Source organism: Cyprinodon variegatus, unplaced genomic scaffold, assembly GCF_000732505.1.
Source record: "Cyprinodon variegatus isolate N-32 unplaced genomic scaffold, C_variegatus-1.0 Scaffold489, whole genome shotgun sequence".
Lineage (NCBI taxonomy): Eukaryota > Metazoa > Chordata > Actinopteri > Cyprinodontiformes > Cyprinodontidae > Cyprinodon > Cyprinodon variegatus.
Window position 1 is genome coordinate 595,217 of NW_015150942.1, and position 21,123 is coordinate 616,339.

The 21,123-nt window shown below is 36.0% G+C and overlaps 1 protein-coding gene across 1 annotated transcript in view; it reads right to left on the bottom strand.

The window, feature by feature from the left end:
• The window catches only part of LOC107094544 (nesprin-2-like), a 98,910-nt gene extending 88,551 nt beyond the window's left edge, over nucleotides 1–10,359 (bottom strand). The window contains 14 exon segments of the mRNA XM_015390229.1: nucleotides 527–623; nucleotides 796–964; nucleotides 1,052–1,164; nucleotides 1,251–1,415; nucleotides 2,626–2,763; nucleotides 2,839–2,952; nucleotides 3,585–3,685; nucleotides 3,825–4,024; nucleotides 4,292–4,488; nucleotides 4,604–4,696; nucleotides 4,910–4,987; nucleotides 5,070–5,165; nucleotides 7,394–7,455; nucleotides 10,272–10,359. Of these exon segments, the coding sequence (XP_015245715.1) occupies nucleotides 527–623; nucleotides 796–964; nucleotides 1,052–1,164; nucleotides 1,251–1,415; nucleotides 2,626–2,763; nucleotides 2,839–2,952; nucleotides 3,585–3,685; nucleotides 3,825–4,024; nucleotides 4,292–4,488; nucleotides 4,604–4,696; nucleotides 4,910–4,987; nucleotides 5,070–5,165; nucleotides 7,394–7,455; nucleotides 10,272–10,344 (1,696 nt within the window). The 5' untranslated portion in view covers nucleotides 10,345–10,359.
• Nucleotides 10,360–21,123: the final 10,764 nt, after the last annotated feature.

The following is a 21,123-nucleotide window of genomic DNA, read 5'->3' on the forward strand; positions in this document are numbered from 1 at the left end:
AAAAAAAAAAAAAAAAAAACATTTCTAAAGCCATTTCTTTTTATAGGGGAATAGACTTGAAGGTGAAGACCTGTTTCAAATATTCTCTCCATTTCCTAAACCAGATTTAGCTCCTATGCTCCACCAATGTGAAATAAATTTCCAGATAACTGCAAAGACACTGAAGCCCTGAAATACTGTCTTCTTTTAAATCCATATTAAAATCTAATATATTTATAAATGGCTTTGACTTGTCCATTTTAACTCCCAACAGAATTATCATTCATTTCATTCTCTTTACCTGCCTATATTCTATGTCTGTATTTGTTTTCTAATGATTTATACAACACACTTCAATTTGAATTTAGTTTGAATGTAGGAAAATGTGCTAAAGAAAGTAAAAAAAAAAAAATCCACTGGACTTTTTTGGGATGATTATGACCTGGATGACTGAGAATCATCACCAGCATATGTGCTATAGAAATAAACTGTCCTTGCCTTACCAGAAGTACCAATGAGTGTTTATGGTACTATAAAGGTTGCATACCTAGAGAAGCTTTGCTGGTATAAACATTCATCTTGTCCTTCAAGCTTTGGAGAGCATCTATCAAAATTAAGAGCAATCCCTGATGCTCTATTGTTTCCTGAAAAAAAAATGTGAAAAAGGAGATTAAAATCGACCAGATTTTTAGAAGAATATAATCTAATGAGATGTAGAATATCATAATTCTATGAATAGATTAGTAATAACGACAGATAATCAGATAAAATCGGACTTAAAGTTCATCATTTTTGATTTAACAGTTTTAAACTCACATGCCAGTCGAGCAGAAGAACCTGAACGGACTCCTGGGATGTGTAAGGAGCTTTCCAGGTCTGGACCTTCGCCCTGACTTCTCTCAGGAGATCCAGCACCGTGTGGTAATTTTCCTCATATTCTAGTTTTATGATTTCATATTTTGCAGAAACTCGAATGCCAGTCACACTGGTTTTTAACAAGATAAATGTTACAAATGAATAAAAAGTATTTTACAAAACTGTCTAATGTGACTACGATAATTATTTCACAAACCGGTTCTTTATGTCTCCAAGCTTTTCTTGAGGCACTGCCATATTTCCGGAATCATCCACATTATGATAAGTATCAGTGAGCTTCACATAATGATTCATCTCCTTGATTAATGTCTGCAAAAAATAAGTTTGAAAAAAAATAAGCTGACAGGTTTAATATATATTAGGGTATTTGTTATTGTTCTTTAACAGAAGACTACCTTTAGTTGGTCTTGCTTTGCTCTTGCCTGTTTGGCAGCTTCTGCATGATCTTTCGCTGTCCTTCCCTCTTCTGTTAGCGCAGCCTCTCCTCTCTGCAGCCACATGGCGACCGAGTCCAGAGGAGGAGGGAGACTCTGCTCCACATCGGCTTCACACCTTCGGAGCTGAAGAAGGACAGATGCATTTGGGGATTAAAACCTTCTGAACACAAGAAGAGAAAGTTCCCTGTGATATTAACATCAAGCATCCATGTAGTCTCCCATGAACGATCAAAACAGCAAATAAGAATATAAGAAAGAATCAGAACTTTTTTGTTATTTAAAGAATGAAACTACAGCTCCAAGGCAAAATCAAATCTCCTTTTTTATTTGGTGGAAATGTTTCAGAACTTTCTCACAATAACTGAGAAGCTGCTTCATTCTGGTGATAATCTACATACTATCCTAAAATATTAATTAACTGCTTATGAATTTGGTCAAATTTAATGCAATACGATAAGAAATAGAAAAATGAAACACAAACCTTTAATTCAAGGATATTTATACCAACCAGTTTTTGCAAGAATTTAGTTGTGACACAGTTGCTGGTTCTGTCTAAACTATTTAACTTCCTTTGGTCAATAGAACAGCACTTTCCTCATAACAATTCATTTCTGTATCTCATTTTATGTGTTTAATAATTCTAGGAAATTATTCTGCATATAAAAAAAATAAAGACCCATCCCCTTTTTAGTTGGTTGAGCTCACCAGATGGTAGTTTAAACAGAACAAGATGCCATGATCTCTTTCAAAGTCCCAGATCTTTCTAGAGAGAAACAGACCCTTTTTTTCACAGTTTCTTATCTAAAAAAAAGCTCAACATTAGTCCTATTTGTTTAAATCATACAGCAACACTTAAAATAAAATTTGTTTGCTTTTTCTACTATGCTCCAACTTTATAATGCATAGGAGTTTGCTGCTTGTTGTTGGCTTTTGGGTTGTTATTATTTTATTATTATTTATTTTTACTTCACTTCATGACTTAACTTAATTTATTGCTTTAATTTTGTTTGTTATATTTTACATTCCTTTTTCTTTTTAAGCTATGAGTGTATAAAACACTTTAAAAAAAACTACCGTAAATTGCATTTTTAAAGTACTATAGATATAATGTTGTTGATTCAGGATTAATGCATTTGTAGGCTTATTTCACACCTTTGCAACATGGGTGCAAATGAATGCTTTTATGTTTTTGCCTGTGAAGGAAAAATGTATTTTAATATCTGCTTGCTGGTGGTTCCATGTGCACAAACATGGAAAAATTTAACTCACAAAGTCAGCTAGGAGGGGTTTAAACGTTTAGTGTGACTTTTATAAGCAAAGCAGATTTCCTTACTTCTTGCTCCAGTCGCTCCCATGCTGTCCTCAGGGCTTTCTGTTCTTGGTCTAGTTCTGGGCATCGTCGTGTGGCTGCAAGGAGACGCATAACCGATCTTCTCTGCTCAGCAAAGGAAGCAGTAAGGCTTTCATATACCTAAAACAAAACAAGTAACTACTTTTATCCAACAACATATAAGTGCATTGTGTAGGCTATCGTGCCTTGAATTACCTGATATTTTTCGGCATAAGTTGATCCCTCTGTGGCTGTCCATGTTTCTGAAATCTCCTTATAGGCCTCCTGCAGCCAACAAGTCACATCCTGTGTCTGCTCACTAGGTGACACCTTTGTAAAGATGTTAGATGTAAGCATTGCATAGTTAACTGAGGCAAATTACAGCTTTACAGTTGCACAATCATAAAACCAGCTTTATTTGAAGGTTTTTCTTTGACTAATAATAAGCTTGACCAAACTGTGCTTCAGTTTGCTTTTAGATTAGAACAAATTACGCGCAATTAACAGGCAAAAAAGCGGAAAGAAGATAGCAGAGGAGCATGTACCTGGTGTAAAGGTGAGAGAGCAACTGCTGGAGCGAAGTGAGCATGCAAGCTCTCAGGGGAGAAAATTGGAGTTTGCTCTGAAGGAAACAGCTAAGCCACCATCAGTTCAGAGATGGAAAGATGGAGCCAAAAGGAAGAGAAGATGAGTTCAAAAGCTGCAGTTTCAGGTAGAAGGTTTGGAGGTTCAAAGTGGGGAAAAAGACTTGTAGATTTCATAGTTTTGGTCAGCTGGCATACTAAACATTTTATCTGTATAATCCAAAAACTTGTAAAAAAAACTTAAAGTGGATGCATCTTTTAAGAAAATTAGTTGGGAAAAATTACAAAATAGGGTTAAAAGCCACTTAAAAAAGCCAATTAAAGAAGAAAGAAGAAAACTAAACAAATGTTAAATGAATTTACAATCTTCCTTCTAACCTGCAGGTGGTCTTCAGGCGACGGCATGTCATTGGAGTACTGCAGAAACTGGGCAACATAAGTCATAATGGACTTTTCATCAGGATCCTTAACATCAACATCTAAAGAGAAAGGAGGAAGGTTGATTTCCATCAGAGCAATTATGTTCTGCATTTGCTTTATTTTTGAAATGCAAAGGAAATTAAGTAAGGATATAAAAAAAAATAATAATAATTGAAAGTCGAAATGCTTCCGCGGCACCTTGGGGGTCCAGGAGGCGAGGAATGTGGAGTTCCCTTTCAGCCAGATGAAAGGCTTCTTCCAAGTTCTCCAGACTGCTTCTGGTCTGGGTCTTTGATAGATCCACCAGTTCTGGTCTGAGTGAGCACAGGATGGCCAGAAAGACCTCCCCACTTCTCCAGCTGGACTTAAAGTCTTTCACGTTGACGGTGCAATTAACCCTACACAGAATCAGAGTGATAGTTTTTATCTTATCCTTTACTGACATGTTAAAGTTTAACAGATAGAAATAAAACTGATTAAATTTAAGCCATGGGAGCATAAGCTTGGCTGGACAACAAAAACAATAAAATAACAATGAAATCATTGACATATTCAGTCCCCTGCTGAGAAATTATAGTAAACTAGATAGGTTGAAGAATGTAGTCTAAAGTTTGGCATATATTTGGAGCATGCAATAAAAAAAGAAATAATTATATCAAACATACTTTTTGCATTGGTCCCTGACCCACATGAGCAGGGCCTTTTTGGCGGAAACGCGGAACCGTCGGTGAAGAGGTGATACCCGACCAGAAGGGACTGGACTGGCTGGGATGGGGCTTCCAGACCAGGAGTCTAAGCTCGCTACAGAGTCGAGGGAGGAATGGCGGGAGCTAAAGGACAGAGCACTGGCCAGCTCCTCAATCTAAAACAGTTACAAAAAAAACTTTAAACCCAGTTGACACAGATGCCAATGCTCAGCTTTGTAAAAAAAAATCCACATGAAACAACCATTTCATTTAATCTGGAATTATGCTCACATGACAGCGGAGAATGATGGTCCACACGAGGCCAAGAATGATGGATGGACGTCCGTCTATGATGTCTGGAATATTTATGTTCACCAGCTTGATCTACACACATAACAATTCCACTCTTAATGTGCGCTTTGGGGTCATAAAACTAACCTTTTAGTTTTTTTGTTTGTTTTTTTTATCTTAAAAATACAGTAGGAAAGACATGTGAAGAGACATAATGTGATCAACGTTTCCTGTTTAAGTGATGAATGTTTTAATTTTTGTTTTTTTAAGAAAGTGAGCTAACTAAAGGCGAAAAACCAAACTTACAGATTTTCTCTTGAGAAAGTTTAGTGCTGTCTCAATGTTGGCCCTCTGCTGGAAAACTCCTCGACCTCTCTGTCTTTTCTAGGGGGAAGTTTAGCAGTTTAAGACATTTTTTCTTTATTTTTTTTTTCTTTCGATGAACACATTTTAGTTCTGTCCTCACCATTGACTGACCGCTCATCACTTCCAACAGATCCAGCAGCCGGGAACCATCTTTGAGGTCCAAAAACAGGTCTGACACATATGAAGGTGGACATCTCTGAAACCGAAAGAAATCTGAATTCATTTAAAATATAACAAACAGATCAGGAGAAGTGGAGGGTGTATTTGAACGCATTTTACATTTACTACAGGATCTGTCAGTTGTAGATGCACCATAGTAAATTAAAAAAAAAATGATTATACACCAAAAATATGTTAGTTTTTGTACAAACAGAACCTTGCAAAAGTATTCACACCCCACAAGTCAATATTTCTGGTCTTGTATAAAACATACAAGTAGAAAGATGTTGAATTATTAAAATTTTTTACATTCAAAAGGTGCAGAATCCATATTTATTAAGCCCATTTCATACCACACCCCTACATACATTCCTAAATCCATCATCTCTTCTTTCCATTTCGTGCTTAATATATATTGGGTCACGTGGGGGGAGTTGGATTTTGGTGCTTAGTTATACACTATAATGCACTGTGGGGTCAGGTCAGGTCACTAACCTCTACTTAACAAAGTCCAGCAGTCTCCTAACTAGTAAACACAGCCACATTGGTGTAGATCTTGGTATAATTCCAGCTGTTAGCTGGAGGTTTCCAAGGGTTGACAGCAACCATTAGAGAACAAACAGTCTCATTAAGACCAAGGAACCCATTAGACAAGTTAACGGCACGGTTCCAGATTACTTTAAAGCTGGGTTTGGTGATTAAACTAAGTTTCAAACTTGGGACATTTCAGAGAGCTTAATTCAATCCATGAAAATAGACAGCTGATGGCACAACTGCACACCTAACAAGAGGCAATGCTTTACAACCTAAATGACTGACAGCTAAACTAAAGGAAAAGTAAAGATGTACATGGTAATTTTGGAGGAGCTGCGGTGATGTACTGCTCAGTTGCAGGACAACTGTTGGCTTTTCATTCCTCAGATCTGGCCTTTCTGGAGGAAAATAATTTTATTAATGAGAGGCAGTCACAGATAATCTAGCATAAAGTTTGTCACAAGCCATGTGAGAGCATAAAAAGTATGTGGAAGGAGGAACTCAGATTTAATAGGCCAAAGTACAACTTTCTGAACTGCATATAGAACACTATTAATGGGAAAAAGATTATACCTTTGTAGCATCATTCATACAAAAGATAATCTAAAGTGTTAAAAGAAATCAAATGAAAAAATAACAACATCATAGCACTTTGTATGACACTAAACATGTCTGGCGATTGTGAAACATAGTGATGATAGCAGCATAGTAAGAGAATCATTTTCATTGATAAGGGCTGCAATTGAAGCTGGAAGAGGCGGCAAGACTTAAATAAGGTGCAAAGGTTCACTTTCCCACTGGACAGTTACAACAAACATGTAGTATCTGTCTGTTCTTTATGCATATTCATTATGTATATCCTATTCTTACAAAGCAGGTGGAGCCAAAACACAAACAACATGCAGCAAACAGTGGTTCTACAAAGCTTTAAAGCACATAATACATTGCAGTTTTTAGTTGTAATATGAAAAGTTATCTAATGTGACCTGATATGATTTTTTATTGTGTCACATGCTAGAAGAGGAAAGCCAATGAAAACAGGATCTTTAATCAGAAGAGCACCAAGAAAACATTAAAAGAATAACTACTGATAATGTCACAGGTCTTTCAGTCTTTTGCAAATGATCAAGACATTAAATACTACACTGCAGACTGAAAGAGATATTTTCCAGTTCCTGAATTTCACAACAGGTCGCAGGTTGTGGATTCAGTCAATGCTAAACAAAGTTAAGAAGAGGCTGGGTTCAGATTACATGATGTTCTGCTCCACTGAGGAACTATTTATACTTCAGTTCCATGTCAGCAGAGCAGAGTCTCTGTCCAAAGGGGGCTGGCTAGAGCTGCTTCACTGCTCTCTGACCAGTGAGTCGGCTTCTTTGGCTCCGCACAAAGATTTGTACGATATATGACTCAGCAGCAGCATGGTGACGCCATTTTTCTCAGAGATTGTTAACAAAGTGTGTGATGTTTCATTTTATTTGAAAACAGGTTGTCTGAAACATATGAATTAACCAGATAAACAGAAGTGAGCTGCATTTTATTAAAAAGAAGAAAGTTGAAAAGACCTTATTTTCATCTTACACTTAAGAACAAAGTGTAATACAAGCTCTGCAGACTTGATTATCTGGAGCAACCTTTTTATAAAGCATTACTGCTCCACCTACTATTACTGAGAAGCCTAGGGGCTTTCTTGCTGTGACACAGAAAGGTAATCATGACTTTCCAACACACCTTGGCAAGTTGAGCATTTATCCAGTTGGTAAATGTCCTTTTCTGGATCTGTTCATGCTCCACTGTTAAAGAAAAAAAAAGAAAAAACACATAGTTAATTGTTTCTGGCATTCTTATGATGTAAAAAAAAAACTCTATTGTGGAAGATTTGATGGAAGAATTTAAGCTGAGTAAAGAATAAATTCATTTGTAGTGATATTCCAGATTTGTAAATCAACAACTGAACCAAAAGTGAAAGTCCTCAACCAAACATCCTAGTTTATGCCTCCCTGTAGGTTTGTGAATAAACTCAACATTTGTGACAAAATGAAAAGCGCTTCTACAGGAACGAGCACACCGATCACTCACCCTCTTCAGAGAACAGAAACTCTCTGAACTCCATGTTTAGAATCTTAAGTTACTTTTGCCCATGCATGATAACCATAAAAGGCATCCATTTAAAACTGAGTAAAATGTGTCTTCTCCCCCCATGGAGCAGCTGTAGAGCGTTTGCCTTCTTCATTAGGCTAAAGTAAATGTAAGAACCAGGATCTGCCTGCTATACGGGATCGCCTCCAAGACAGAGAGAGACATGGATACGGAGATAAACACACACTCATACACACCGTAACTAAGCACAGTCCTGGATAGAAAGAAACCTCAGGCCAACACACACAAACACAGCCGACACTCATCATCACATGTTTGAGGACTACAACTTTACACTTGTCAAAAACAAATCAACATTCTTTCCATAAATATATTTGGTTATATTAAAAATGGCCATAAATCTGATTGTGAGCTTTGCTGTTTGTTTAAGAGCCTGCCACGGCAGATACCTCTAAACGGTGTAATTGCTTAACTCCACCCTGTTCATAACACATAAAGACTAAACGTTAAATAGGGCGGTACTTGTGTAAAAACCTTGTTTTCAGTGTAAAGAATGTGTTTTGTGGTGGTAAATTTATAAGAAAGAGCAACTACAGGCACATACAGGCAAACAAATACTTATGGATCCGTCATCTGTTCTATTGTATTTCTACAATAAGTCATTTTCTAAATAATATTGTGTTTAAAACTGTTTTTTTAATTGTTTCATAAAATCCACTCTTCAAAGCGGAGAGTTTTTTTCTGTTAGAAATAGAGAAGGTGGGATTCAAGGATGAAGTGAAACGATTATGGTCTTTTTTCCACAGCCAATCTAATGTTGAGATACTTTTTTCATTGTTCGACAGATGTTATTCTGGGCCTATAACTGCAACTCAACTGAAAGTTCATGTTTCAGAATTCTGAAAATGAAATGTCGATTTCCAAACATTCAAAAATAAGCTTTACATTGTATTAAGCTTTTCCTATTTATGACATTAATCAATCTCTTTTATTAGCTTTTTTGCATCTTCTAATCAATAGTAACAGAATCGTGATAAATTATTTTCTATTACACTTTTCTCAAAGTATTTTTGCTCATCATACAGTCTAATCCCAGACAAAATAACCTTAGTAAATGCAAAAATCTGTCATCATTCCTTAAGGGGCTAAAAGTTATCCAAACCAACTTGCCCTATGGGAAAAAGAAAGCTCCCTTAAGCTAATAACTCTTAGTGTCACGCTTGGAAACGGCAAGAAAAACAAGTCACAACAAACAGCCTTTTTAAAGTTATGTCACAGGAGGTTTTAAGCCAGACTTTGACTAGGCCAGTAAAATAATATAGATTTTCTTTTTAAACATTTGAATGTACAAAGTCATCTATATAATAAAAAGGCAAGGCATCCCTTATCATCATACAACTACCACCATGTTTGACTGTAATTTTATTTTGTATTAAATGCTGAGTTCATTTTATACCAGATTATAACATATGCCAAAAACAACAACAACAAAAAGAGTTTGTTAAAACCTTACAGAAAAGCTTTACTGCTGATTTTTTTAACAGCAGTAGTTTCATCTCCTCTAGGCTTAATGATGACTCTGTGACCATTTTCAGTATAAATTACTTTTGTGTTTTTTTTGAAGATCTGGCCTGATCTGGTGCTCTTTTTGACCTCTAAGTCTACTTCATATCAGAGAGGTTTTATTTAAACATTTGAATAACTCTAACGATAGGACTGTTATACCGTTTGGGCAAAAATAACCAAATAAATGTGATCCATAACAGTTAATTTATAAACCATATTCTCATAAAGGATTGGTTTAAATACCCTTGTTTTTCTTTAATAAATATGATCCCACAAGACAACTGCATGTTCTATTTCCTGGGTTTTTATTTTTTAACATTATTATTAAATATAAAGAAATGTCCAATGAAGGGACCTTTCTAAAAACTAGTCCTTTTCTGTGGGTTTTTATTTTTTAACAAAAAGCTAAATTTATCATCTATCTATTTAGGAGTACAAATGTGCCTGTGAATCTGTTTTTCATAATAATCTTACTTCTATTTGCCGTTTGAATTGACCAGCTATTATTTCTGTTAATGTGTCATGAAACAGCTCCTGCTCCTAAGGACTATTAATGAAATAATCAAAGTTAAGTGAAAAAATAAATTCTGTCTTCAAGAGGTAAGTAATTTTTATAATTTGTAAAATGATACTGTATTTTCAGGAATCATAAAATCTGTTGGTTTCCTTCCCTTACAAACAGAAAGTAAAAGATCAAAGAGAAATTCAAACTGATAGCAATGACCAGCAGTTGGCATCGTGTCCAGTGCAGATTCTCAGTGATAATCAAAAATACACAGAGAATTATGTATGTTTTCATGCATAGAATCCTTTCAGAACCTCTTGTTTTTGTTTCTGTCACTAACCTCATTTATATATCAAACCAATGTGTGAGCAGTGAGAAACCAAAGGTGGCCCACATGGTCACGTCACAACATCCACAGAAGAACAGAAATAGTCTGACCTTGTAAGAGCATGTGAACATTATCAATGTCCAGGGGAATAACTCCATCGTCTTCCTCTGATCCTGAAGCCATGCTGTTGCCGGCTGCAACTTCAAGAAGGTCCTGAATAAAGTGGCTTGTTAATCATTAATCTAAGGATAAAACATAGAGCAGGAAAATCATAACAGAACAGTATAAAGGAATGAGTTGGTCTGCTGCTTGATTGGTCATGTCAGGAACACACCTAAGCTCACATACGCCCTCATTTCACCGCAGACACACTCTACAAGCACACACATGCAAACACTGAACTAATAGTTTCTAAAAGCCACTTCTCTTCTTCCATAATACTGGTGAACAAAAATAGATGACCTGATCGCACGTCTTCAACATACCTGAAGCTGAGTAGAAGTCGCTGCAGACAGTTGAATCCATTTGAGTGTGAATACTGTTCAGTAGCTTTCCTCAGCTGTTGTCCCCTTGGCTCGGCTTTGATCCGCATTCATAAATGCCTTCAAACAGGACGTGGCCTTTAGGTGCTCATAACTGAACAAGGTGCCTCCTGCCCATTGGAGCATGATGGCAGAAAAGAGCAGAAAGTCCCACCTTTTTTGCTGTGAGTCCAAATGACTTCATAGGCAAAAGAATACTTCATAACCTTTGGGCTAAAAAAAGTCACACACTGGCAAATCAAAGGATAATTTGTATCTAAAAACAGATCCAGCTTTGTGGGCTTTTTTACTTAGAAAATAAGGAAACTGCTAAGGACCTTTGGTTTATGGCATATTTATCAGAAGGTGTTTCCCATCTCTTTTATATGATAAGGCAAATCCGGTGTCAAGTTTTTCTAACAGGTTTCTCATTAAAACAGAGGATATAAAAAAAGTTTATTTCCTTTTGCAGAAAAAAGAGGTTGCATAAAACTTGTGGGTTCTTATACAGTATCATCTTTACCCTCGGGAGCTGCGCAAGAGTTTTTTTTATTCTTTTACTAATGTGAGCAGGCAACTTCTATTATGGCAGTGGGAAAACAAGGGAAACTTAATACCAGAACAGCTTCTAATCCTGCTGATTTGCTTCATTTCAGTCCAAGGCATCAGATTACTGTGTGAGAGAAAGGACAGTTACTGCAGGTCAGTTTAACTGTGTTTAGAGCTTACTCTTTATAGATGTATGTCAGCAAATTAGATAATCATTGACAATATCATTTTTTTCTTTCCTGTCATCCAATTGTAAATGTGAAGCTAATATATGATAGATGGATAGATTCATTACAAATGTTTGCTTTAGTTGCTCTTTTTCTCTTTCTTTTGATAAGTATGCCTAAAGGTTAAAGAATGCCCAATATACAGTTTCACAAAAAAAAAACAAATAGAGTTTTGCATACACCAATGAAAAGGGACTGAATACAGTAATGCTCTGGCAATGCTATGGCCTAAACAAAGACATGTGACTTGACAGTTGTCCACCAGATAGTCACTGGGACACTCCAAATAATGGGGTGGACAAGATCCTTTATAAAGAAACTGTCTGTTTAGGGGTCTGTATTTAGATATATTGAAGGAAAGTTGAGTTGAAGGAAAAAGTAGGGTAGAAAAGGACTCATTAACAGCAGTCCTAGTGTTAGCCTTAACAGGAATGTAAAGCAAAATATATTCATGAGTTTGGAAAGATTCATAAGGGGTGGGCTTTAGTCAGGGCAAGACAGTGTCTTCAGCAAGATTCTTCAGCCAGCGATAATCTGCAGGGCCAACGTCAGACTAAGACTTAGAATTAAACATGCTTTATTGTCCTTCTGTACACACAATGTTGTATACAAAACGAAATTTTGTTCAGTACAGCTCTCAAGACATTTCCATTTATTAAAGCGCACCAGTGATCAAATGTAAACACAGCTGCTAATGTTGGTGCGCAGAGTTTTATCAAGTCCAAAGTCAGCACAGCCATCTTCCAAAAAAAAGTGAGCACTTTGCACTTCCCTCCGCTGAAAACATTTGTATAGCTCCCAGAAGCACTTGTAACCTGCTATGCTTGACTTGCCAGCAAAAAGGCTTGATCTAGGCTAAACCTATACTGAACTGTTACTGACAGTAAATAGACATCCAACAATGCAGAAAAACTGATGGCAGCTAGAAAAGCAACCTGGGTTTCATTTAAACTTGACAGTAGCTCAGACTGATTACCTTCATTTCATGCAACACTGATGCAATAATTCAAACAAGGGAGTACGTTTCATTAAACTGACATTTCTGTCTAATATATTGATTTTTGTATTTACTGAAGGGTTGAATTTTCAATATATTTTATTGTATTTATTTGCAAACATTTTAATCTATATTGCTTTTACTGCTTAAATTATATTGTTGACATACATTTACTTTGCAATATATTCTTAGTTATTTAGATGCTGTATAACATGTTTTACGACATTATTCACTGTGACAGGTTTAAGCTGCAATCATTTATCATTATAACAACTTTTAAGAGGTCTGGGATAAATGGCCAAAAACAAGCAACTAAATCCTGGTTTTAATAATGATCCACATGGGGGAGCCAACTTACTAACCTACTGTCACTTAACCTGTTTCACCAACTGATTTAAAGTTCAGTCCAACAGTACCACTGCCACTGAAGCAAAAGTAGATCTGACACTATTAGAAAAGAAAAACAAGGATAGGGGGTGTATCTTGAATTCTCATACAATACAGGCATATATTAATAGTTACTACAGTTTCATCCAGATATATACAGATGCATTAAAGAGTTTAGTTAACAAGATAGGTGTATCTTTTATTGTCCCAGAGTTTCATATTATAATAGGACAGAGAACCAGTGATAATATCTCAGTATACACAGCAGAAATGCTAGCAATTCTGTTTGCAGAACAATGGGTAGAGGAAATAAGACCACTGAGAGCGATTATTTGCTCAGATTCATCATCACTAATCAGTTTACAGAGAAGTCACTCAGATAGTAGAGCAGATATTTTGATTGAAATCCAGCAAACATTGCACAAAATTTCAATGATGGGCATAACAGTCATATTTCTATGGGTACCAGCACACAGGGGAGTTAAAGGAAATGAAATGCAGATAAGGCTGCAAAGGATTCTACAAAAAGAGAAGCCATCGATCTGTCAGTTAAAATTAGTAAGATGAAAACAAAGGGCATCATTAAACGGAAACTGAAGGAAAGGTGGCAAAATGGGAAGAAGAGAGGAAAGGACTATGGTTTTATATGATTCAGAGCAAAGTGGGAGAAATTAGATGTGCTGGAAGAAACAGAAGAGAAGAAACAATTATATCAAGATTTGGATTTGGGAACACAGGATTAAACGGTACTTTATTTAAAATAGGTAAATATAACACCGGTATGTGTGAATACTGCGAGCAACAGGAAACAGTCGAACATGTTATGGTACACTGTAAGAAGTATGAAAGAAAAAGGAGGGAATTGGTTCAAAATCTTAAAAAAAAAAGACAGAATACACTTTAATTTAATAAAAATCCTTAGTAAGAACCCAAGAGATAAGTGTTATGTTTTTGTTTTCCATTATCTTAGATTAATCAATGTAATGGAGAGGATTTTAATCTTATTTTGGTTTTGTTGATTTTGTTTTGTCCAGTATAAGTAGGAAGTAGCCATTCAGATTCACACTCCATGCCAGTTGGTGGCGGTAATGCACCATTTCGTTGCGCGCCAACCGCCAATAAAAGGAGAAGAGGAACCGGTTTCACCATTCGAGGGCGCTACTCGCCAAAAGTAGCCACAGGACGACATATTTCAGAGGAGAAGAAGACTTCCTCCCTACGACTTTGACGTGAAGCCTTAGCGGCCGTCTTGACCTTTCAGCTACATCGAGACAAACTGAAATGTGAGTAAATTTTGGCATTTACCTTTTTTAAAGGTTATGCAGACCCTTGAATACGTTATGATCAAGACATTTGAACAAGTTTAGTCTTAATTCGTTCAACCTAAACGAATAAATCACTCTGTTCCATGTTTGAATAGGTTGTTCTTTCAGCTACATGTAGCTTAGCTTAATGCTAAAGCTGAAGTACAACAGTGATTGCATAGCAGTTTATTTATTAGCGGATCTATTTTTTCGAATACAATTGTGAATGGTTGGTCTAATTTTTGCCTATCTGTTCCTCCGTTTTAATTTGACTGACTTCAATTAATTTAACCACGACCACGTTGAAGTTAAAGAAACTGACAGTAGCATTTTTGTAGCTTTACAATTAGCAGAAACAAACAGGTTGGAACCTAAACGCCTAGTGCTTTTTGCCCCAGAGTATCATGGGAGGAAAGTAGGAAAGAGAAGTAACTAAATATTTCAAGCTGAGTTAGTAGTCATTCAATATTTGCTCATCGTTGGATTTAGTTTAGCTTTAAACTGGACAAGATTGCAAGTGTTTTTTCAACAACAAGAAAAAAATATAACAAAAAGAACAATAAAATTGTTATACTGAGATTTATGATTGCCTAACTGATTAAACTCCATTGCTTTTTGTCACAGATGGCTGGACAAGCCTTTGCAAAATGGTGGTCCGCCGTGGGCCCTTATTACACTAAGGTGTACCAGGAGATGTGGGTTGGAGTTGGCATCATGACATACCTCTATTATAAAGTTTCCTACGGGGGTGAGTAGAACCACAGATCTTGACCTTGATCTAGACATTTGGTGTTTGGTGGAATGTGATGAAGGGCTGGCTATTTAATGGGAAACACCTTTTTTTTTCTTTTTTTACATTGGCCCTTGATTTTACATTAATAAATCATGTTCTACTCACCCATATTAGTGTTGTGTCATTTGGAGCTGTTCCGAAGATATTCGGTTTTGTTATATCCATGTAACGTCTTCCTATGGGCAACGAGTTGAAGGCACAAACTAAACTGTTCATAATTTGCTCCTTATTGTACGCCAGCATTCATAACATGTAGGTGAATCACTGTCCCCCAGACATCCGCAGTTATATTTTTTATATTCATATATTTTTTAAAACAAAGTGGAGTGTGTATGACGTCATTCGTGCGCCAGACTGGAGTTGTGACAGGCAGCTCTACCCCTTCTATTCATTCTGCGAGCTAATCTGAATCGTTCAATTCCATTTCAAGAGCGAGATCATCTGTGGTAGTAGCACTAGACATCTTCCAGACATGTGAGTAAAACTAGCAGCAGTTCAGCGGACAGGATCAATGAATGGTTGCCAGCGCACGCGGATGACATCATACACACTCCGCTTTGTTTAAAAAAAGATAAATATAAAAAATACAACCGTGGCTTTCTGGGGGACAGTGATTCACCTACATGTTATGAATGCTGGTGTACCATAAAGAATAAATTATGAACAGTTTAGTTTGTGCCTTCAAGTCGTTGCCCATAGGAAGACGTTACTTTGATATAACAAGACCGAATATCTTCGGAACAGCTCCAAATTACACAAAACTAATATGGGTGAGTAGAACATGATGTATTAATGTAAAATCAAGGGGCCAATGTAACAAAAAAAAATGGTGTTCCCCTTTAAATGATTTAGAGATTCTGTTGTTTAAGATTTAGTTTTTGGAAAATCTGGATTGTTTTTCACCCATGCGCTCTTTAAACTCCCTGTGGTGCAGAGTGACATCGGCCTGCCTCTTTTTGTTCTTAACTGTACAATCAAAGCTGATAAATAAGCTTATTGCATAATACCAAGAGCTGCAAACATTTAGTGTTACGTTTTTTGGGTTGTTTACAGTAGCAGTGTCTGCCTACTTGTATTTAGTTGTACTTTTGAATTTAGAAATTTCAAAAGCATTTTTATCATGTGAAATATGACTCCATGAAACTAAATGAAAGAAAAAATTATAAATGGATTAGATTTGATTGGAACAAAAATCTGAAATTATTTTTAAGCCATATGGCCCAGCCCTAGTGCAATGTAGGTGAATATCTGAGAGAGGTTTTTGAAACTTGATTTTAAGCTTAAATATTCTATATAAAATTAATTGTGCATTATGTTTAAGAAATGTGTATCAGTGTGATTAATCATTCTTAAAATTTTCTCTATTGTAGGAAAGAAAAAGGCAGTGGCAAACAGTAAGTTTTTTTTTTTTTTTTTATTTCCAGCTTTTATTGTAATTACACTGTCACAAGTACAACTCGACATTCAACCTGCATTTAACCCATCCCCTGGGGGAGCAGTGGGCTGCCATTGTGCGGCACCCAGGAAGCAGTGTGGGGGTAAGGGTCTTTGCTCAGGAAGCCAGAGTGGCAGTCTGCAGGAGTGGGTTTCAAACTTGCAACCTCAGGATTCCAAGCTGAATGCCCTAACCACTAGGCCGCCACAATTAATAATTGAACTTTATTGATTTCACATTGGAGAAATGTACCTATGATGATGAGTAATTAAATGTAAGGAATGTGATCGTATGTTTTCGAATGTCCTACCATAGTATAGTACCTCTGTCAAACAGAACAATATGCTTTAATAATCCCAGGTTCTTGGCTTAAAGATTACCCAATTTCTATAGAGCACTGATCAAAATGTTTGCCTCCCAGCCTATTCTGGTCTATCCAGGGAACTTTTACCTCCACTGTTCATCCTTGTGTCTGAACAAGAATAAAAAGGCTGCTTGTTAGGAGTGCGTGTCATTGAACTTGCAGAAATATTGGTTAAACTTGTGATAATGAAGTGTGTTCAAATAATAAAAAAGCAAATGGCTAGATGGTAAGGAGTCTGTCCAGCTCATGTTTTTGAAAAAGTTACTTCCAACTAAGGGTCATGATAAAATATTTTGAATTTCATAATTTATAGAAAAAAAGATGACGGTACATTTAAAAGTCCATCTGTCATTTTGATAGCAATTCACAAAGTGACCACTCGGTGGGGTATAATTAAATAGTAAAGCTTTTTTAACCAGATTCCCTCCCATTGAGCCAAGACCTTTGTTGATCTGGAAATCCCTCTGTTCTCATCACCTGATTTGGGGAATTTTTTGGGAGGGTTAGATTTGTACTTGTGATTCCAGACTGAAATGCGCCTGCTGAGGACAGATTCAAACTTCAGAACATATGAAAAATTTTGCCTCGTACAAAAATCATCTGTACGAGGCAAAACCCTGGCAGGATTCCAGCTTAAGACAATTAAACACAACCAGGACTGTGTGGACCTATGGGAAGCTTTAGGAAGTCGGCTCCCTCCTAATACAACAAATCGTAGATCCAAGCTCCTATCCTTTCACCTTTCATGGAGTCAACAGTAAGAAGACTGTCCAGGGTAGGAAAGGAACTTGGGGCTGCAGTGCTGAGTCCTTACAGCCTTTGCATCTGATTTTTTTGGATTCTCTGTTCATCTTGTATGGACAGGGTATCGATTAAAATGAATGAAAATTAAATTCTTTAGACAGGTTAAAAAAGATCAACATATTTCTTTTTTCTTTACCTTGGTAATTAAAATGAATAAAGCATCCTTCTGACCCACATCTGCTGTTGTGCTTTTGAAACAACTTTGTTTTAGCTTTTTAATGGCTTGAACAACCTCAAACCTCTCTACCTTTTAAAGTCATTTTTTTTGTGCTTTTTAAACAACTACTGTTAACACATATTACAGGCCCCAAAACAGATTTTCCTCCTGAGCATTAAGATATGCCACTTGAAATACATATTGCATCCAAACAGCATTTTGAGACTATGATATTGTAAGACCTTGTATTTTAAAGACCGATTCACTAAATCATGTAGCTTTGATATTTGTATACAACTGTAAAGGCAAGACAATATTAATTGGCTATACAAAATATTATACACACTTTGCCTTATTGAACAAATTGAATACTATTTGGTTTGCATAAAAAAATCAAATGCATTTTTTTCTAATAAAATATAAAAAAAAATAGTTTAATCAGTTTGCTGACCCATACCATGGGAAGTTTTTTTTTTTTTAAATGCACCCCATTTGTCTTTAGGGATATTGATCAATCTGAAAAAAGAAAAAGCTTTAAAGATGTTTTTCCTTGTCAGTCTTTAAGAGTACTAATGAAATATTAAGTGTATTTTGGATGTTTCAAAGAAAGGCTAGAACGTTTCCTTGACTTGCCTGACTTACTATTGGACAAACTATTCCTCCAATTTGTGTGAAATATATTTAAATTAGTTTTTTTTTATTTGATAATTTTGTTTTTCTTTCTTTAGAACCTGCACATTGAACTGGTGACCATGAGGAAAACCTGTTCTTCTGTGATATATTACCCGTCTCATCAATCCTGAAGTCTCTCTTCATATTTCAGTTTTTGTTAATATGGATCAAATAAAATGTATGACCTCCACTTTTGGCGTTTTGACTTTTTTTTTGTCATTGTAGGTGTGACATATTCTAGACTGTTTACTTTGCTAGTTTTGGGCAGCCAGATGTTCTCTTTAAATTATATTAATTGGTAAACCTTCATACAAAGGATCCATATACCGGTATTCTACATTCTACCAACAGTCTTTTTATCCCAATATAAATGTTTTTCAAATGGTACTGGATTTTAAACATGGTACAAAATAGGAGATGGGAAAAAATTTACTTTTAAACATGCAAGTATTTCAGCGCTGTTTAAGCTTTGGTCCTTTTAGACGGATCTAAACTTAAGTTGTAGTCTTTGCTCCATTTAAGGAATGAGTAAGCTATTTATAGCCAGTTGCACTTTGGGTTTGCATTTTAACTACCGGTAGTTGAACTGGGAATATGTCTCTATTTGGTGCAGAGTGGGTTTTAAATGTGGTTAGTGATTCCGGGAAAGGTGGGATGTTATTTCATCATATAGTAGGAATCCAAACTTTTTAAAAATATTTCCCTGCTTTGATTGACACTTGGATAAAAATAAACATTTAACTTAGTTACATAATTCTGCTAAGGTCCGTATTCTGCAGTCCTGCTAAATGGATTTAGCTTTACAACTGCCTCATTGTCAAAAATCAATGAACAGCTGTCTGTACATTTTGGTTCTGAGAACAGAGTGCTATGAACAGTCCCACATTAGGCCATACTTTTAGACCCATGAGGTGATGAAAAAATACCATGAAGGGAAATTAGGTAAAGTTCAAATAATAATAATGATATAGATTAGGTTTCACTGATACCATTAAGCCTGGATTTTCGTTTCCTACGATTTACAATCCAAAAAACATTTTATCTTTGTAGACCAAGAGGAAAAACATGACATTTTAGGCATGAGGTGCAAGTTTGGTATGAAATAATCTACAGCTGAGGTCTTCAACAGGGGGTCCGTGGAGGCACTGCATGGGGGTCACGAAACTTTTGGTTGATTCATTTTTTTTTATTTTTTATATTCCCTCCTGAATTGAAATGTCTTTAAATCCACATTAACATGAATTCTAAACACTGTAGTAAACAGATAAATGGAGGCAGAAGATGTCTTTCAGTCATCAATGCTCAGATTCAGCGACACACAGGAGCTCTTTCAAGCTGGGCACCGTTTCATTCACAACACCTGTCCCATCAACCAGGAATCATAATCAGAAATACTTTAATAATCCCAGGAAGAAATTACTTTCCTTACATTACTCCATCTGTAATAGAGTGACTATAGGGCCAGGTTGATATAACACAATTTCATACAATATGTATAATTAGGGGGTCCCCGCTCCATCTTGTCATCAGTTTGGGGGTCCTTGGCCTGGAAAACGAAGACCCCTGGTCTAAATAAAGGCTATATTTTTCTACAACCGTTGCTGACAAATAGACATACATATTTAAACATCTGTGTTTCCTAGATAAAAGGTATAGTGAATACAATTCTTTGAGTTTTGGGTGCACATCTTTTCCATTGTCATTACTTACCTACTTGTATCAATAATTGTCGCATCTCCCCCGAATGATGGTCAGCACTTGACTGATGGTTTTATTGTTTATAAATGTATCAGCGTTGTCCACAATAATCCTTTTAACCGACCAACGTAAGAGCTAGGCAAAGCACAGAAGAAAAAATGTATTACGGTACTGGCCGTTACTATGTAAAATCCGCCCGTTATACATAAGCTACAGAGACTTAATAACGAACAAAAAAAAAGTTCTTCACAAGCATTTCTAAACACATGAACACATATTAAACATGTCTTATCAAATAAGGACTAACCTTGTGCCACTTCAGAGGGTGCGAGTCCTTAAAATAAGAAGTAATATTTTAACGTTCTTTCCTTCTTTTTCTACGTTTCAATTTCAGACTCTTCTTCTCCGTATCTCGCTGTAGCCACTAACTAAAAACGTCACGTACTTTCAAAATAAAGCCTCTTAAAACAAGGTAAAATGTAAAGCATTGTATATTCACAAAATTAATGGAAGCAAAAATAAATAAATAACTTCACATTGTAATATGTCTTGTAAATAAATTGGAAATCGGGTCATTTACAATAATCATTCTGCATAAAATTGATATTTACAAGTACTAATACCTAAATTATTTTATACATTTTATTAAAATAGGTATTTATCAATAATTTTACAGTAGACGCTTAGATGACTTGCAGAGACACATAATTTTCTCTTTACCTCAAAAAACACAAAAACTAGTTCTGAAAAAAGCATTAATTCTGTACTTATCTTTAATGTTAGTATATTGATGCGCATAATTAACCACAGTGTTTTTTTTTTATTTGTGTGTGTGTGTTTTGATAAATGTTTTAAATATTCCACTTGAGAGTATTACTGCTGCCACCATCTGTATTACAGGGAGAAAAAAATGGTAGGGTGGCCATGGCCACCCCTGGCCCCCCATCTAGCTCCGCCCCTGTTTGATAGTGGTATTTTAACCCATTTACAGAAAAATGGAAAGAAATTGCTGCTCTTTCAACCCTGGCCCTGTATGTTCTAGAGCAGCAAAGGG